This window comes from Cicer arietinum, chromosome 5, assembly GCF_000331145.2.
Source record: "Cicer arietinum cultivar CDC Frontier isolate Library 1 chromosome 5, Cicar.CDCFrontier_v2.0, whole genome shotgun sequence".
NCBI classification, from domain to species: Eukaryota; Viridiplantae; Streptophyta; class Magnoliopsida; order Fabales; family Fabaceae; genus Cicer; species Cicer arietinum.
In genome coordinates this window covers 3,840,871-3,859,163 of record NC_021164.2, presented here as the reverse complement: position 1 = coordinate 3,859,163, position 18,293 = coordinate 3,840,871, and the positions used below count along the sequence as shown (strand labels likewise).

Below are 18,293 nucleotides of genomic sequence, written 5' to 3'. Positions count from 1 at the left end.
TTAGAAAATATTGTTGTTGTCCTTGGAATTCTTCACAACGAATTCATTGGTGATATGGAGATATTTGATTGAAAAATCAGACAAAAATTCTTTGAAATGAGATTTTGTTCTCTTAGAGTCAAAGATCTTGAAAAACACTATCAAAGAATGACCTAGAGATATTATGTCCTCAATGGATTTAATGATCATAGTCTTAAAATACATATATCTCTTCACTGCCCTAAGAACTCCAACCAGAAATCCATAGGATGATAGCAACAGCTCATAAAGATATTAAAACCATGAGTCTCGGCCAGATACATCAAATAACATTGGAGGCACTTGAAAAGCTATGTAGATTGCACCAACATTTCTTAGAAATTGTAGAACAAAAATCCAAATTCACCAAGGCATTCAAAAAGCCTTACCTGGAAATCAAGTGCAAAGATAACAAATGCAGTTGTTCAACAAGAAAGAAAGATCATCGGTGAAGATACACTAAACCTTCTAGAATCTTCAAGAAGGAAAGGAAAAGGAAAGCTTTGAAGTTCTTTAAAAGGAAGCAATTCAGAGGAAAAGAGAAAAATCAAATATGTTTTGTTTGTGGAGAAAAGGGACATTTTTCTAAGAGATGTCCTAATAAAACCAACAAAGCTGCAAAGTTGATCAACTCTCTTCAACCTCTAGAAGGAGATCTAGAATCTTGTATTCTAAACAAAGCTCTACCAATGAAGAAACAATTTTTGCTCTTCAAAACTCTTCCTCGAATAACTCTTCTTCATACAAAGCATCGTTTGCTAAATCAGAAGATGATAGATGTTTTCCTATTTACTCATTCAAAGAAGTATGAAGTACTTTATCTTCTCCTCCTATCCCTTGTGTTGAAATTCATGTACTCGCCTCAAAGTTTTCTCATCCCAAGAAAGTTATAGCTATATGGATAATGGTGCCCAAATAACAATGATGAACCCAAGCATCCTCCCTACAGAAGCATGGGTGTAACATGTTGCATACTTTGTAGCAGCAGATGGAAAAACTTTCAGAACATATTTGATGACAAAGCAAAAAATTAGAATCAGATTTTTCCCCGAATGCATAGTTTGGACAAAGGTCATTAGTAGTAGCCTCCCAAATAAAGATATTGTTGTAGGTATGGATGTTTATTCAACAGCAAATAGGCTTCAAATTCTCCCTACAGGAATCAAATTTAAACGAGAATTTAAACCTTATTCAGGAATATTAAAGTTGTATTCTCTTTCTGAAGTTCTTGCTGAATATGAAGAAATTAAGTTCAAATTGCTCAAACTTTGTGCAGACAGTCATGAAAAATTCTCTCATCCAAAATATTTATGGACAAACAAAGACTTTTTTGTCCAACTTCCTTTCAAGCTCAATGAGGATATCAATCCAACCAAAGTTACTCATTCAGGAATGAGTCCATCAGATTAAGCTTTGGCCCGAGAAGAATGCAACCAGTTACTCAAACAAGGTATGATAGAACCCAAAAAATCTGAATGGGATTGCCAAGCATTTTATGTTGAAAAGAGATCTGAAAAAATAAGAGGGAAAAATAGGTTACTAATTGATTATAAACCTCTTAATCATTTTCTGAAAGATGATAAATTTCCCAATCCGAAAACCTCTTCATTAAACATCTCCCTCAAAGATGCTCAGATATATTCCAAGTTTGATATGAAGTTAGGATTTTGTCAATTGGGTGTTGATCCTAAGGACCGTTACAAAATGGCCTTCTACATTCCTAATGCCCAATACCAATGGACAGTATTACCATTTGGGCTCAAGGTTGCTCCCTCACTATTTCAAAAGGCCATGACTAGAATCCTTGAGCCCATTCTCAATAGTATCCTCATCTATAGAAAAATTTCCCTTGTACCCTCCTTATTATACCTATACCCCCAAATTTAGAATGAAATGACTATTTTGCCCTCATATAAATAATAAAACCTCACAAAATTACCATTCCACACTTTCACATTTCCGGAACAGAGAGTAAGTTTTTTTTCAAAATTTCCGGAGAAGTTGAGAAACAAGTTTTCCGGTACAGAGGTTGTACTCCGGAAACGTTGTTTTAAAGTTTTCCGGTACCGGAAATCTTGTAGGAAGTTTTCCGGTACAGAAGAGTGTTCCGGAAAACTTATTTTTAACATATCCGGTACAGAAAGCGTTCCGGAAAACTTGATTGCCAACATTTCCGGTAGTTACCGGAGAACTTGAGCATCAAGTTTTCCGGAAGTTACGTATATTTTTTTTTTAATTTAATTAATTATAATTTTATAACTTATTGTGATTTAATTCTTTTAATATTTTAATTTTTCAGTGGGTGCACGAGGAAGAGACGGCAAAATCATAGGAATTACACGAGACACTGAGACTTCTACATCGACTCCGATGAATCCCCCAGAGAGGATTCGACCGACAGCTTCAAGGAGAAGAAGACGTATGATTATTGAAGACGATGATGAGGGACATAATGATCAGGGGGAGCCTTCTACAGTGCATGAGGAAGATGTGGTACATGAGCATATGGTGCACGAGCAGGTGGATGTACATGAGCAGGAGGAGGCTGCACCTGCTCATGAGGGAGAGCATATGGAGGAGGAACATGATGGACCTGAGGGACCTGGTGAGCTCACACGGTATCCTGGAGGACCTTATGATTTGTCTGTCCTTACACGATACCGTTATCATGTTTCAGCTAGACTATGGTTTGGCGAGGTATATTAAATTAATTATTACGTATTTAAATTAATTATTATTTGTTGTCTAAATTTAATTTTAATGTCATATTTTTTTTTTGTATACAGGAGCGACCATTGCTGAAAATTGTTGCGCATGGGAAGAAAATGCAACAATTTACTCCGCCGGTACTTCCGCGACCCATAGAGAATTGGGTGAATTTGTCTGGTCTGAACCCATTACAACGGGGTAGTTTGAAGATGATCGACAACAACTTGATATCTGCCTTTGTTGAAAGATGGCATTCTGAGACATCGTCATTTCACATGCCATTTGGTGAAATGACGATTACTTTGGATGATGTTGCCAATCTTCTCGGATTGCCTATTAGGGGTGAGTTCTACAGTCCACCCGATGTAGATAGAGTAACGGCATGTAATCTTGCCGTCCATCTATTAGGAGTGACCACGAAAGAGATCTGGGAGGAGACCAGAAAGACTAGAGGTGCACACTATAGATTGGATTGGTTGAAGGAGGTGTTCAGAAGGCAATGTGCAGCAGAGAGGTTTGACTGTGCTGCTAGGGCATATCTGTTGAATTTAGTCGCGAGTACTATTTTCGCTGATAAGAGCCATACTCTAGTTGATGCGAAGTACCTCCCTTTATTCAGATATTTAGATGGTATAGATAGATATGCATGGGGTACTGCTGCACTAGTGGTGCTTTATGACTACCTCTCAGATGTCTGCTATTATGACACCAAACAGCTAGGTGGATATATGACGTTGCTTCAGGTATCAATTATATTTTAGTATTAATTGTTAATTATTTATTTAATTTATTTATGTTGTATTTAATTGTTAGTATTAATTATTTAATATTTTTATTTGTAACAGTGCTGGATTTACGAATATTTTCCGAATATTTGTAATAGAGGTGATCAAGGTGCTGACGTGGAATGTTTTGCCCGAATGAATAGATGGTGCTATAAGCAAGACAAGCATAAGGTCCACGAATACAGAAGTATTATTGATGCATTGACACCTGCAGATGTTTTATGGAGACCATGGGAGAATCACATGGGTGTCATTCCTTTTGATGATATCACACTTTATACTGGTCACATTCGATTATGCAGCACTGTAGTGAAATATCTACCAGAGAGGTGTTTGAGACAATTCGGATATATCCAGTATATTCCTTCACCGCCACTTCCAGATCCTGCTAGATTATTTGATGTAGATGTGGAATGGTTGGGATATGTGACGCCAGTGACAGAGCTATTTCCCAAGCTTCGTCCAGCTACATATCCATCTGAGTGTGAAGATGGATATTTGGAGTGGTTCTATCAGGTGTCTCATCCACTGCTGGTGCGACCAGATGGTGTACCTCAGGTCCCACGTTATAGTGTACCGCCCACCAGTGCAGATGCTTCTAGTTCACAGCCGCCACCTATCCTACAGCAGATCGGTGATCTTATACAGCAGGGGTTGAGTGAACATCAAGCTAGTCCAGATGATGAGTTGTATAGGCACTTTTATAAAGCTTTGTATTTATCACGTAGTCGCACTAGTTAGTAGTAACACTTTTGTAACTGTTGTTATGTAGGTTATTTTATGAACACTTTTGATGAACTATTATTATGTCGGTTATTTTATGAACACTTTATGTTAGTTATTTTATTAATTATTGTAATGTCGGTTACTTTATTAATTATTGTTATGTTAGACTCACCCGTCTCTGAATAGTTATTTTATTAATTATTGTAATGTCGGTTACTTTATTAATAGTATAAGAAAATAATTACCGGAACCCAGTGATTTCCATTAACAAAACCAATACAACAAATGCGATCATTTTTTGTCGATCCGGAATGTGAACCCCTCATAGGAAAGAAAGTCATTGAAAATGTCAGACCGAACGTGACAAGAATAATATTATATGCTGTCGCTATCACGTAACTCATATCAGGTATGGACAACCATTTATCCATGGGTTGAACACCTAAACTGGATATCATCAACGAATCTCTTACTTCTTTAATGCGTCCTGTGAACAATCTATTATATGGAGTTACATGAGAAACAATCTCTTGATCCAATCTCTTGCGGACCAAAGACCAATACTCTTCACCGAAACCAAGCAATAATGCAATAGCGCGAAAACCACAATTTCCATCAGCTGCCACGTCAAATATGTCATCAATGTATGGCTGAGTAATATCAGGAAATTGTGTCAATAACAAATTTTTTGAAGAATGAGATGACTGAGAGGGGTGTTTCTTTGATTGAGAGGCTTGTCTCTTCTTTGATTGAGAGGGTTGGGAACCAATATCTTCACCATATGTTGCATTAACATGCTCAAAGTAAGAAGGGTCTCGATATACATCATATCCATCTGGCTTCATACCCTTACTCTTCTTCACTCTTCCTTTGGTTTTGACTTTTTCAGGTGGTGGACATATTGAACTTGTACTTGGAAAAGCAAGTTCACGCACTTTACTCTTCAACACTCGTTTCCCAATAACATCAAGTGATCGAAAGCGTTTCCATAAGGCATTCATCTCAGTAGACATATCCAACTCTGATCCATCTTCTGTGTCTTGAGTGAGTTCACATTCCATGCTTAATTTTCTCCATTGAATATGCACAGAATCTAGAGGAATTGGTTCACCCATTAATTTATATTGTCCCAATTCACAAGCACAAGGTAATCCGTATGTCCTTCTCAGAGAACACCCACATATAGATTTGTCAGTACCCACCCACTCAACTTTGTCGTATTCTTCAGCAATACGTCTTTGAGCTTCTGTTGATACAAATGTATTCAATCTCTGATAAAATGGATTTCTGTGCTCATGCTCTTCATCATAAAAACTTTTTTGAAACGAGGCTCTGATTCTTTTATGTTGTAACCTTATCATGTTGTTCATAGCCTCCCAACATTTACACAAATCACCCATGCTATTTTCTAACATTAACTTCAGTTTCCAGTGAGCTGACTCAACCCTGTAAATTTTTTTTACAGATACATTAGAAAATATAATAAAATTATAATATAATACAATTCAACAATATATAATAAAATTATATTAAATACCTGTTAGTCGTTGTGTTCCCCAAATGCATCACTTTATTTGTCCATGCTTCAACAAATCTTTCCTTATGTGGAGTCAACCAAGTTTCTTTGACATAATCAACAAACACTTTAGTATCAACACATGATTGTTCAAACATATGCAAGCGCATCATATACTCTTTTTCATTACTACAATACATAATGTCTTTCCACATATTCAATATTGACTCTTGTCTATCCTTTAAGACATATTGCTTGCATTTTGCTCCAACATTTTTTTCGATATGAAATCGACAAAGTAAATTAACAGCATGTGGAAACACAATGCCAACTGCATTCATTAACGCAAGATCTCTGTCTGTCACAATTACTTGAGGGAATTTATTTTGTGTAACAAACAAATCTTTTAGTCTCTCTAATGCCCAACAAAAGTTTTCTTCCCTCTCACATTCCAAATAAGCAAACCCAACTACAAATGTTTTCTCTGTTGATGTCATACCAACAATTTCAAGTAATGGCATTCTGTATTTATTGGTTTTGTAGGTACTGTCCATAATCAACACAATCGGAAACAAATTCAACAACTTCACTGAATCTGGATGCGCCCAAAAAATATCTCTCATAACATCGGAGTCTTCACGCTTTCTATTCCAGCACACATATTTTGCATCTTCAATTAACTTGAATAAATGTTGCATCTCTGTTCTATTACCTCTCACGCGCAATCGAATGATACTTCTCTGTTTATATATTTGTGAGATCTTAGTAACATTACTCTTATCTCGGTCTTGCAATGAGAGTAATATGTGTCTCGGTGCAACATTATATTTTGTTAATTCATGAACATGCTTTCTATCTTCTTCATTTAAGCGCCCAACATATGCATGCCCCTCCAAAGTATCAGGTAATTCATGGTTGTGAATTCCACAAATTACTTTAACTATCCATCCTGAACCATCTTTTAATGGTTTTGATCTAAGCTTGAAAGGACAATCACATTTTTTTGTTGAACTTCGAATAGAACTAGCAGCACACTTGTATTTTCCCCCTTTGTCACAACCTAATATTAATTTATTTCTCCATCCTTTCTCACCCGTCTCTATATCTGATCTTCTGATAATAACGGTAACTTTATTTTTTATACCAATTTCTTTTGCCCATTTCACAACAGTATCCCTTGAATCAAATATCTGAAATAAAATAATTATAATTAATCACAAAAATATATTTTTATAATATTAATATTAAATATATTTATTCATACCTGATCTGTGTCAAAAATATTTGTAGTATAGACGCATGTTTTGTTCATTAATAGTAGTGGATTATCCATATCTGTTAACATTTAAAAAAAATTAAAAAACTTAAAAAAAAATTAAAAAAATATGGTATGTACCGGAAAACTCAAAAATGAAGTTTTCCAGAACCTACTACTGTACCGGAATACTTGCCAACCAAGATTTCCGGTACACAAATTTTCCCTTCTATACCGGAAAAGTCAGTTTTAACATTTCCGGTACTATACTCTGTACCGGAAAACTCAGTTTTAACTTTTCCGGTACTTTACTCTGTACCGGAAATCTTGTTTCAAGTATTCCGGTAGTTACCGGAAAACTGCCACTTACCGGAAATCTGTTTTACGGCTGGGGTTATGACAAAATGGTGAAAAAAATATTTACATTTCCGGTATAATAGTCATTTACAAAATGGTGAAAAAAATTGAGGGTAGTTTTGCCATTTTCGAATTTTTTTGGGGGTACAAGGCAAAGTGTGGGGGTACAAGGGAAATTTTTCTCATCTATATCGAGGATGTGTTGTTATTTTCAAAAGATGAAAAGGCTCATAAACAATTATTGGGCCAATTTTTACAAATAGCCCAAAACCATGGAATGATGCTCTCTGAAAAGAAGAGTCAATTAGCCCAAACAGAAATCGATTTTTTAGGAATGCATTTCTCTCAAGGAAAATATCAACCTCAACCTCATATTGCTCAAGAATTGTTAAATTTTCCTAATGAAAATCTCACCGTTAAACAAATCCAACAATTTCTTGGTATAATCAATTATATCAGGAATTTCATACCAAAGCTTGCAAAATACATAAGTCCATTGTCACAATTACTCAGGAAAAATCCTCCACCATGGGAATCCTCCACCTGCCCTGAAAAATCCTGGAAATGGAAAAAGAATTCTACAAACTGATGATAATGATCATTATTGGGGTCCAGTCCTGATAGAAGAAATTAATAGAGTAAAGCATTATTGCGGTCATGCTAGTGGCCAATTCGAAGAAGTTGAGAAACATTACCACACCACTTACAAGGAAGCACTTGCATTCAAATTGGGTATCCAAAAAATTGATTTCCACCCGAGGGGTTATCAATTTGAAGTCCAAATGGATAATTCTTCTTTTCCTAGGATCCTCAAATTTAAAAATAAAATGTCTCCAGATCCCCAAACTCTTAGGCTCGAAGATTGGTTTTCAAGATATGATTTTACTGTAAAACATATCAAAGGAAATCAAAATTTGATTTATGATTTACTTTCCAGACCCATGAAACCCATCCAGATCATCACTAAAACACACACATTTCCATTGATTCTCATGATCAACCTACTACCAACCCATGCCTCTACGATCAAGAATTTTCCTCCTGGAATAGATTCGTCTTTCTCACCATCCCAACTCAAAGAATACGGCATAATTCCTTTTTCTCACCACTCCCCTTTTCTTCCAGACACACCCTTCTTCATCGACAGATCTTTGTTTAGAATACAACGATTCTAGATCTCCTTCTCGAGGTTGAAGAGAGTTGATCAACTTTGCGGATTTATTGGTTTTATTAGGACATCTCTTAGAAAAATGTCCCTTTTCTCCACAAACAAAACATATTTGATTTTTCTCTTTTCCTCTAAATTGCTTCCTTTTAAAGAACTTCAAAGCTTTCCTTTTCCTTACCTTTTCCATAGGAAAATTTTATCAGTAATTTCTTCCTTTTGGAATTTTGGAGGAGGTGTTTCAGGAACATCTTCAGTGTTTGAGGATGATACACTTAAGCAAATGGTTTTTTCATTGGACCTGGAGGTTGGGGTTTTATAGTTCTGGCATATTTTGGTCTATAAGTTGAGGGTATGTATTTGGCATAATTTGGTGGTGATGAAGCATAGGTAGGATACATAGGAGATGGCTTTTCTGGTCTTGTGAAATAAGTAGAAAAATTAGGAGGGTTAAAGAAAAGATCTTCAACAAGTTTAGGTTTTTCTTCTTTGGAAGCTCTCAAGAAATCATCAATCATTTTCGCTTGGCTTTGTAACTTTCTGATTTCTCTTTCTTTTCGGTCAAAATCTTGGCCAAAATTTCTTTCTTCTAACATCCTTCTTAAGTAATGATCCCACTAACAGACTTGAGCTTTTAAGGTTCTGTAGTATTTTTGTATTTTTTGAGAAAAAACTTTGAGATTTTCATCTGTTTTGTCTATCTTTTTTAGTAATCTTATTCACCTTTATGTCTAGATTATGGAGAGTGTCATTTTGAGCAACCATGTTTTCTGTTTGCCAATTTAGAAATTCCTCCACTTGAGTTAGAGGTTTAAGTTTTCCATCAGGTTGGACTTCATTGAATTGTATGAAAGGTTTGGATGATCTGTTTGTGATTGGGTCCAGTTTTCTATCTAGAGCAGGGAATTGTTGGTCATATTTTGATGTTGAAGCTAAGAAAATAAAACAAGGGATTGGTTTGGTATTTTTTGGAGAGTTTAAAGGTTTACAATAGTATGAAGGTGACCAAGTAACAAGAGTAGGGTCATTAGGTGGCAAGAGCTTTTCTTTCTTGAGGATTTTAAGTGCTTCTCAGTAGATAGGAAGAGGTTTCTTTTTATTATGGATTCCTACCCATGGACCGTTATCAGGATATGATTTTTTACTTGGTGGAGGAGATGTTATGCATGTCCCTTTGCTTTTAGGGAGGATGATATCTCTGTCAATATCATTATCATGCATCCAACAGTCACATCTTGGGTCGCACTTACTGGGATCTACGTCCCAAATAAAATAGCCATCTATCTTGTCAGTATAGATAGGTTCTCGAGAGGCCAAACTTGATCCTTCATCTGATTTTTTGAAAATTGTTTTGATTGACCTTTCAATGGATCTCCTGAAAGTGGCTTCTTGGGATTGTATTGGTCTTCTGTCCTGATGGAATTTTTCATAGTTTGATATCCATTCCAAGGGAATTAGTTGAGTTAATTCCTCTATTGTGATTCTCCTTGGGATCTGGACAATGGAGGGTATATCTTCTTCTCTATTGGTAACGACCAACAGTGAATCAGAAGAACATCTAGAGAGTGGCAAATCTATGGAGTGATTTTGGAGGCGATAGATTATTTGAAGATGAAGGGTTGCAAACAAAGCTTCTGGGACTTGACCAGATCCAATTATATGAATTTGGACTTTCAACCTTGTCGAAAGAGGGTTGGATTTGGATTTGGACTTTCAACCTTGTAGAAATAGTGTTGTCATTGAGACTTACATTATAATTTGGGAAGATGGTGGGGACAACACTTCCAGCATGGAGTGATGTTAGAACATACCCTATTACATCATTTTCATAATGAAGGTAGCTTGAATCTAAAAGAGCTATTTTACAAAAGACAGGTTGATTTTTCCATCCATAAAGGGAGAGGATTAGCCTGACAGCTCAAAAATGTAAAGTTGTGTATCCTTCAGATTTCCAGTGGTTTATGAGACCTTGAGGAATCTCTAAATCCACATATTGTTCTTAGTTTGTTGCTCTCACATTACATTTGTCAAGTCGAGATGACTGGACATATTCTTTCATATAAGGGTGATTTGTAGAGATTAAGTTTCTGATAGATCGGGTGATTGATCTTTGTCTTTTGAAAATATTATAAGGACTTAAAAGGGGAGGTATAGTTTTAGTTATTTGAATATCTTCTGGGACATAAGAATACCCAACATGGTTTTCTATTTTGTGGGAATCATATTTAGGAAGAGATAATGAAGAAGTGAGAGTAATGAGTTGATGTGTTGGTTCTGGTGTTTCTATGATTGATTGATTTCCTTCCTTCCTTACTCTCTTTATTATATCCATACCATATGCACCTGCTCTTCAAGTTAAGGCTATGATACCACACAAAACATTCTATTGGATTTGTAATTAAAATTGATCTGCAAAGTTGCATCACAATATATTGTTGACACGTTATATAATTTGAAAATAATCTAGAATAAAATTTTATGATTTTGTCATTAAAAAAAATATAACGATGGGTTGAAGCGTATATATATTGTTTACAAATTAAAAATTGTGGTATATCGAAACAAGTTTGATATAATGCAAATAATGTTTAAAAAATATATGTTTGAGATAACTTTTTCTAGTACAGAAACAATTTTCTATTTTGTAAAAAAAAATCTATTAAAAAAAATTTAAAAATATATTTTAGTATATACCTATACAAAACAAATTCAATATTTTGGAGAACATATAAATTTTCCTCTAAGTCTATATCAACAATGGTATAATAAGAACAAATAGAAACACGAACGTTAAAAAGTCGATAATAAATTGTTGGCCAAATTCTAAATTATATCTCTCCATCTAATTTAAATATTAATTTTGATATCTAATAAGTGATGTGAAATAGATTTCTATATTTTATAGATCTCACTGAAAATAACTATTTTTTTATGAAAAAATATTTTTTTTTTCGTAATGATACTATATAATATTCAATTTGAAGAAGTTAAATAATTGTAAAAACTAAAAATGTGGGATAAGTCTGTATCATAGACATGAAGTATTTATTACTCTTCGTCTGAGGAAATCTTAGAGAGTTAAGTGTTACATTGTTTGACTCGATGTGTCTAAAGATGAGGTGATAAAGATAGTGTAGTTGTCATTATATAATATTGTATAACTTATTCAAATTATCACTAAAATTTAAGAGGTGTGTATTGGTGTTAGAAACCTGTTTCAAGTTTCAACATAAATTTGAAAAATATATTGGATGACACATGATATACTATGTAAAATATAAGCACGGTTTGGACAAAAAAACGGATGTATTTGATCAAATGTCAACAGCAACAATTAACCACAAATATATCAAAGCATATAAATAGAATTAAAACTCCAAGATGTAAACTAAAAAATATAAAAATCTCACACTTTTTGTTTATCTTAAAGGAAAAAAGTTTGAAAGCATGTAAATTAGCATAGAATGAGTTCCATAGAGACCTAATCATATATGTCATTGTCTTCTTATGTCTAAATAAACATAAACAATATACGATATAAAATAACTTCAACTAATTGAAGTCATGTATTTTTTGAGAAACCTATGTATTTCTTGAAAATCCTTTAAAACAATTTAATATATTAATTGAGGGTTAAAACAATAGGAAGAGCCAATGCAAAAAAATGATAGAGGAACAATGAGTGTCAAATAACTAATATTTACTAGATTAAGGCCCGCGTGTTGCGTAGGTAAACATATAATTTTCTTAAATGTTCTATAATATTATGCATACAATTTGACAATAAGATTTTACGATTTTGTCCTTAGAAAAAATGTATCAGTGAGTTGAAGTGTCCATATGTTGTTTATAAATTACAATTTTGGTCTATCGAAACATGTTTCGTATAATGCAAACACTGTTTAAAAATATGTGTTTGAGATAACTTTTTTCTAGTACCGAAACAATTTACTATTTTTTACAAAAAAAAAATAATAATTTACTATTTAAAAAAAATTAAAAATATATTTTAGTATATAACCCTACAAAAAAATTCAATATTTTGGAGAACATACAAATTTTCCGCAAAGTCCATATGAACAATGGTATAATAAGAAAAAATAGAAAAAATCCACGTCAAAACAATATAAATTGAATCTAAAGAACTTTTTACTTCAATAACGTATTGTTGACCTAATTCTAAATTATATCCCGCTATCTGATTTAATTATTAATTTTGGTTATCTACTAAGTGACGTGAGATAGATTTGTATATTTTATAGATCTCACAAAAAAATAACTATTTTTATTAATAGATGATACTATGTAATATTCAATTTGAAGAAATTAAATAATTGTAGAAACTATAAAAATGTGCGATATGTATATATCATAAACATAAAGTATTTCCTATTCTTCATATGAGGAAATCTTAGAGAGTTAAGTGTTACATTCTTTGACTCGATGTGTCTAAAGATGGGGTGAGAAAAATAGTGTAATTGTCATCATATAATATTGTGTAACTTTTTCATTTTTGTGTTAGAAACATATTTCAAATTTCAACATATATTTGACAAATACATTGGAAGACAAATAATATACAATGTAATAAAATATAAGCACAATTTAGACACACAAAAAAACTTATGTATTTGGACCAAATGTCAACAACAACAATTGACCACAAATATATCAAAACATATAAATAGAGTTAAATTCAAAGATGTAAACTAAAAAAATATAAATATTCTCACACTTTATATTAATCTAAAAGGAAAAAAGTTTGAAAAGTATGTAAATGAGCATAGAAGAGTTGCATAGAGACCTAATTATATCTTGCTATTTCCAAATAAACATAAACAATATACGATATAAAATAATTTTCACTAATTGTAGGCATGTATGTATTTCTTGAGAAATCTTTAAAATGAACCAATATATTAATTGAGAGTTAATACATTGTTTCCAAAAAAAACGAAGGAGAGTGTCAAATAACTAATATTTATTGTATTGTATTTTGTAACTCATGGCACATCAATACCTCCACAAAATATTAGATGCTAAAATAGTAACAGTAAAATGTGTGTTAAAGTAAAAAATGTGTTATAGCAAATTGAAAGTATAGAATAATAAGAATGGTTAAATAGTGCTTGTTAGATATGCCACATCATATTTTTTGAATGAAGTGACACAATATCTGATGACGTATCGTAATAAAAGTTGAGTGTCGATTTTAATATATTATAATAGATAATAGATTCACTCATCTTGTTAGACATAATTACTTGGTCATGTTTAGATCGACTATCTATCTATCTATCTATCTATCTATCTATCTATCTATCTATCTATCTATCTATCTATCTATCTATCTATCTATCTATCTATCTATCTATCTATCTATCTATCTATCTATCTATCTATCTATCTATCTATCTATCTATCTATCTATCTATCTATCTATCTATCTATCTATCTATCTATCTATCTATCTATCTATCTATCTATCTATCTATCTATCTATCTATCTATCTATCTATCTATCTATCTATCTATCTATCTATCTATCTATCTATCTATCTATCTATCTATCTATCTATCTATCTATCTATCTATCTATCTATCTATCTATCTATCTATCTATCTATCTATCTATCTATCTATCTATCTATCTATCTATCTATCTATCTATCTATCTATCTATCTATCTATCTATCTATCTATCTATCTATCTATCTATCTATCTATCTATCTATCTATCTATCTATCTATCTATCTATCTATCTATCTATCTATCTATCTATCTATCTATCTATCTATCTATCTATCTATCTATCTATCTATCTATCTATCTATCTATCTATCTATCTATCTATCTATCTATCTATCTATCTATCTATCTATCTATCTATCTATCTATCTATCTATCTATCTATCTATCTATCTATCTATCTATCTATCTATCTATCTATCTATCTATCTATCTATCTATCTATCTATCTATCTATCTATCTATCTATCTATCTATCTATCTATCTATCTATCTATCTATCTATCTATCTATCTATCTATCTATCTATCTATCTATCTATCTATCTATCTATCTATCTATCTATCTATCTATCTATCTATCTATCTATCTATCTATCTATCTATCTATCTATCTATCTATCTATCTATCTATCTATCTATCTATCTATCTATCTATCTATCTATCTATCTATCTATCTATCTATCTATCTATCTATCTATCTATCTATCTATCTATCTATCTATCTATCTATCTATCTATCTATCTATCTATCTATCTATCTATCTATCTATCTATCTATCTATCTATCTATCTATCTATCTATCTATCTATCTATCTATCTATCTATCTATCTATCTATCTATCTATCTATCTATCTATCTATCTATCTATCTATCTATCTATCTATCTATCTATCTATCTATCTATCTATCTATCTATCTATCTATCTATCTATCTATCTATCTATCTATCTATCTATCTATCTATCTATCTATCTATCTATCTATCTATCTATCTATCTATCTATCTATCTATCTATCTATCTATCTATCTATCTATCTATCTATCTATCTATCTATCTATCTATCTATCTATCTATCTATCTATCTATCTATCTATCTATCTATCTATCTATCTATCTATCTATCTATCTATCTATCTATCTATCTATCTATCTATCTATCTATCTATCTATCTATCTATCTATCTATCTATCTATCTATCTATCTATCTATCTATCTATCTATCTATCTATCTATCTATCTATCTATCTATCTATCTATCTATCTATCTATCTATCTATCTATCTATCTATCTATCTATCTATCTATCTATCTATCTATCTATCTATCTATCTATCTATCTATCTATCTATCTATCTATCTATCTATCTACCTATCTATCTACCTATCTATCTATCTATCTATCTATCTATCTATCTAAAAGACAAAAAATTGAAACTGGAGCATCTCGATACATTTCAAAGGTACATACTTTGAGTTTGAAAAATTGAATTTATATGCAGAAAAAATTCAGTTATTTGCAGTTCTTTTTCGTTCTATAAGATTTTCATGACATCTTGGTATTCTCTATATGTCCAGTTATTTGCAGTTCTCTTTCATTCTATAAGATTTTCATCACATCTTGGTATTCTCTATATGTCAAAAATAATTTAGTTATTTGCGGTTCTCTTTCATTCTATTAGATTTTCATAAAATATTTGGTATTCTCTATAACAATTTGTAGCTTATGTCTTATTAAAAAAATTGTAGCTTATGTCTATAAAATTGACGCGACATTAAAAAATAACCTCTTTCATGTTTAATCGATTCAATACTAGAGAGTTTAAATTCATCTTACATCTCACTCAACCATGATAGCATATAAACTTTTAAAACAATGTAATCTTGATTTTTTTTAATTTTAATAATAAAATTTAATTAATGACATTTTACTCTTTAATACAAAATATTACAATTTTTATTTTTTTAATAGTTAATAAATAATTTTTTGATAAAATTATTTAAAACTAATTGAAATTGAAATTTACTTTAAACAAAACATTTGAAGTTTCAACAAATAAATACATACTAATATTAAATTTCATTTTAGCATTTAGTTATCCTTTAAGTTATTATTTTATTTTTAATCTTCTTACACAAAATAATCATAACTTATTCAACATCATTCGTAATAACTGAAAACATTTTTTTTTATAACATAGTTATATTAGTTTTATTTGATTTTGGACCTAAAATCTTCTGAAAACTCTTGAGTGCTCCTCAACAACCAAATTCATTACATATAAATACATGTTTTCATTGTAATTTATTATATATAAATACAAATAAAGTATCGCTTAAATTGCAACAACAAAAAATTAATAAATTTTCAACGAAAATGTTATATCTCTAAATTTATTAGAAAATTCCGTAAAAAAAAAAAAAGACAACTTGGAACTGAAGTATCTCGATACATTATTGAATGTTTAAAAAATTGGATTTATATGTAAGAAGTAATTTATTTGCAATTATTTGTATTTGATGTATACTTATAATTGTTTGACAATTAATATTTTGTAACCGAATTTTTATAAATTTTAGATTTCGATTTTGAAACCAAAATGTTAATGATTATGATTACTAAATAAATATTAATTTAAGAAATAATGTTTGTAAATTAAAATCATAATATATCCAATTTAAAGTTAAAAAAAATCAAAATTTCCACAAAGATCGATTATTAAAATGATAGTGAGAGAAAAAAATAATATTTATATTTGATTTTTTACTTTGAATATTGGTAAATATATGTAATATATAAATATTTAGAAATGATGGACAAAGTCATTTCTCTTTGAATTTTGGTTAGTTTTACTTTACTGAAACTAATTATATTTAATTTGTTGTTTTATAGTTTTAATTGATATGAAATTAAAGTAATTCATTTACAATTATTTGTATTTGATGTATACTTGTAATTGTTTAACAATTTAATAGTTTGTAACTGAATTGTTATAAATTTTAGATTTCGGTTTAGAATTCAAAATATTAATGATTGTGATTACTCAATTAATATTAATAATAGTTTGAATGTTTGTAAATTATTAAAATTCTAATATATCCGATTTAAAGTAAAAAAAATTCACAATTACCACAAAGATCGATAAGTAAAATGATCGAGTGAGAGAACAAACAATATTTGTATTTAATTTTCTACTTTGAATATTGGTAAATATATATAATATATAAATATTTAGAAATGATGGACAAAGTCATTTCTCTTTGAATTTTGGTTAGTTTTATTTTACTGAAACTAATTATATTTAATTTGTTGTTTTATAGTTTTAATTGATATGAAATTAAAGTAATTCATTTACAATTATTTGTATTTGATGTATACTTGTAATTGTTTAACAATTTAATAGTTTGTAACTGAATTGTTATAAATTTTAGATTTCGGTTTAGAAATCAAAATATTAATGATTATGATTACTCAATTAATATTAATAATAGTTTGAATGTTTGTAAATTATTAAAATTCTAATATATCCGATTTAAAGTAAAAAAAATTCACAATTACCACAAAGATCGATAAGTAAAATGATCGAGTGAGAGAACAAACAATATTTGTATTTAATTTTCTACTTTGAATATTGGTAAATATATATAGTATATATAAATATTTATAAATTATTGACAAAATTATGTGTTTTTGAATCTTGATCAATTTAATTTTATTGAAATTAAATAAATTTAATTTGTTATTTTATAGTGTTAATTGACATGAAATTAAAGTAATTCATTTGCAATTATTTGTATTTAATGCGTACTTAAAATTGTTTGGCAATTAATATTTTGTAACCGAATTGTTATAAATTTTGAATTTTGGTTTTGAAACCAAAATATTAATCATTATGATTACTCTATTTAATATTAATAATAGTTTGAATTTTGAATATTGTAAATATATATAATATATAAATATTTAGAAATGATGGACAAAGTCATGTCTCTTTTAATTTTTGTCTGTTTTATTTTACTGAAACTAATTAAATTTAATTTGTTGTTTTATAATGTTAATTGACATGAAATTAAAGTAATTTATTTGCAATTATTTGTATTTAATGTATACTTAAAATTGTTTGGCAATTAATATTTTGTAACCGAATTGTTATAAATTTTGAATTTTGGTTTTGAAACCAAAATATTAATCATTATGATTACTCTATTTAATATTAATAATAGTTT

The 18,293-nt window shown here is 30.4% G+C and overlaps 3 protein-coding genes across 3 annotated transcripts; 2 read left to right on the top strand and 1 right to left on the bottom strand.

Annotated features, from left to right (window-relative positions):
* Positions 1 to 1,470: 1,470 nt before the first annotated feature.
* LOC140918656 (uncharacterized) lies at positions 1,471 to 3,447 on the top strand. The gene is made up of 4 exons (XM_073368591.1): positions 1,471 to 1,840; positions 2,318 to 2,715; positions 2,805 to 3,328; positions 3,444 to 3,447. The coding sequence occupies exons 1-4, from the start codon at positions 1,471 to 1,473 to the stop codon at positions 3,445 to 3,447; spliced, it is 1,296 nt and encodes a 431-aa protein (XP_073224692.1).
* LOC101508046 (protein MAINTENANCE OF MERISTEMS-like) lies at positions 3,437 to 4,389 on the top strand. The gene is made up of 2 exons (XM_027334781.2): positions 3,437 to 3,470; positions 3,573 to 4,389. The coding sequence occupies exons 1-2, from the start codon at positions 3,456 to 3,458 to the stop codon at positions 4,251 to 4,253; spliced, it is 696 nt and encodes a 231-aa protein (XP_027190582.2). The 5' UTR covers positions 3,437 to 3,455; the 3' UTR covers positions 4,254 to 4,389.
* Positions 4,390 to 4,459: 70 nt separating this feature from the next.
* On the bottom strand, positions 4,460 to 8,456 carry LOC140920335 (PKS-NRPS hybrid synthetase cheA-like). Its single transcript, XM_073368590.1, has 5 exons — positions 8,297 to 8,456; positions 7,837 to 7,983; positions 7,052 to 7,089; positions 5,776 to 6,944; positions 4,460 to 5,684 (listed from the first exon to the last, which is right to left on the bottom strand). The coding sequence occupies exons 1-5, from the start codon at positions 8,454 to 8,456 to the stop codon at positions 4,460 to 4,462; spliced, it is 2,739 nt and encodes a 912-aa protein (XP_073224691.1).
* Positions 8,457 to 18,293: the final 9,837 nt, after the last annotated feature.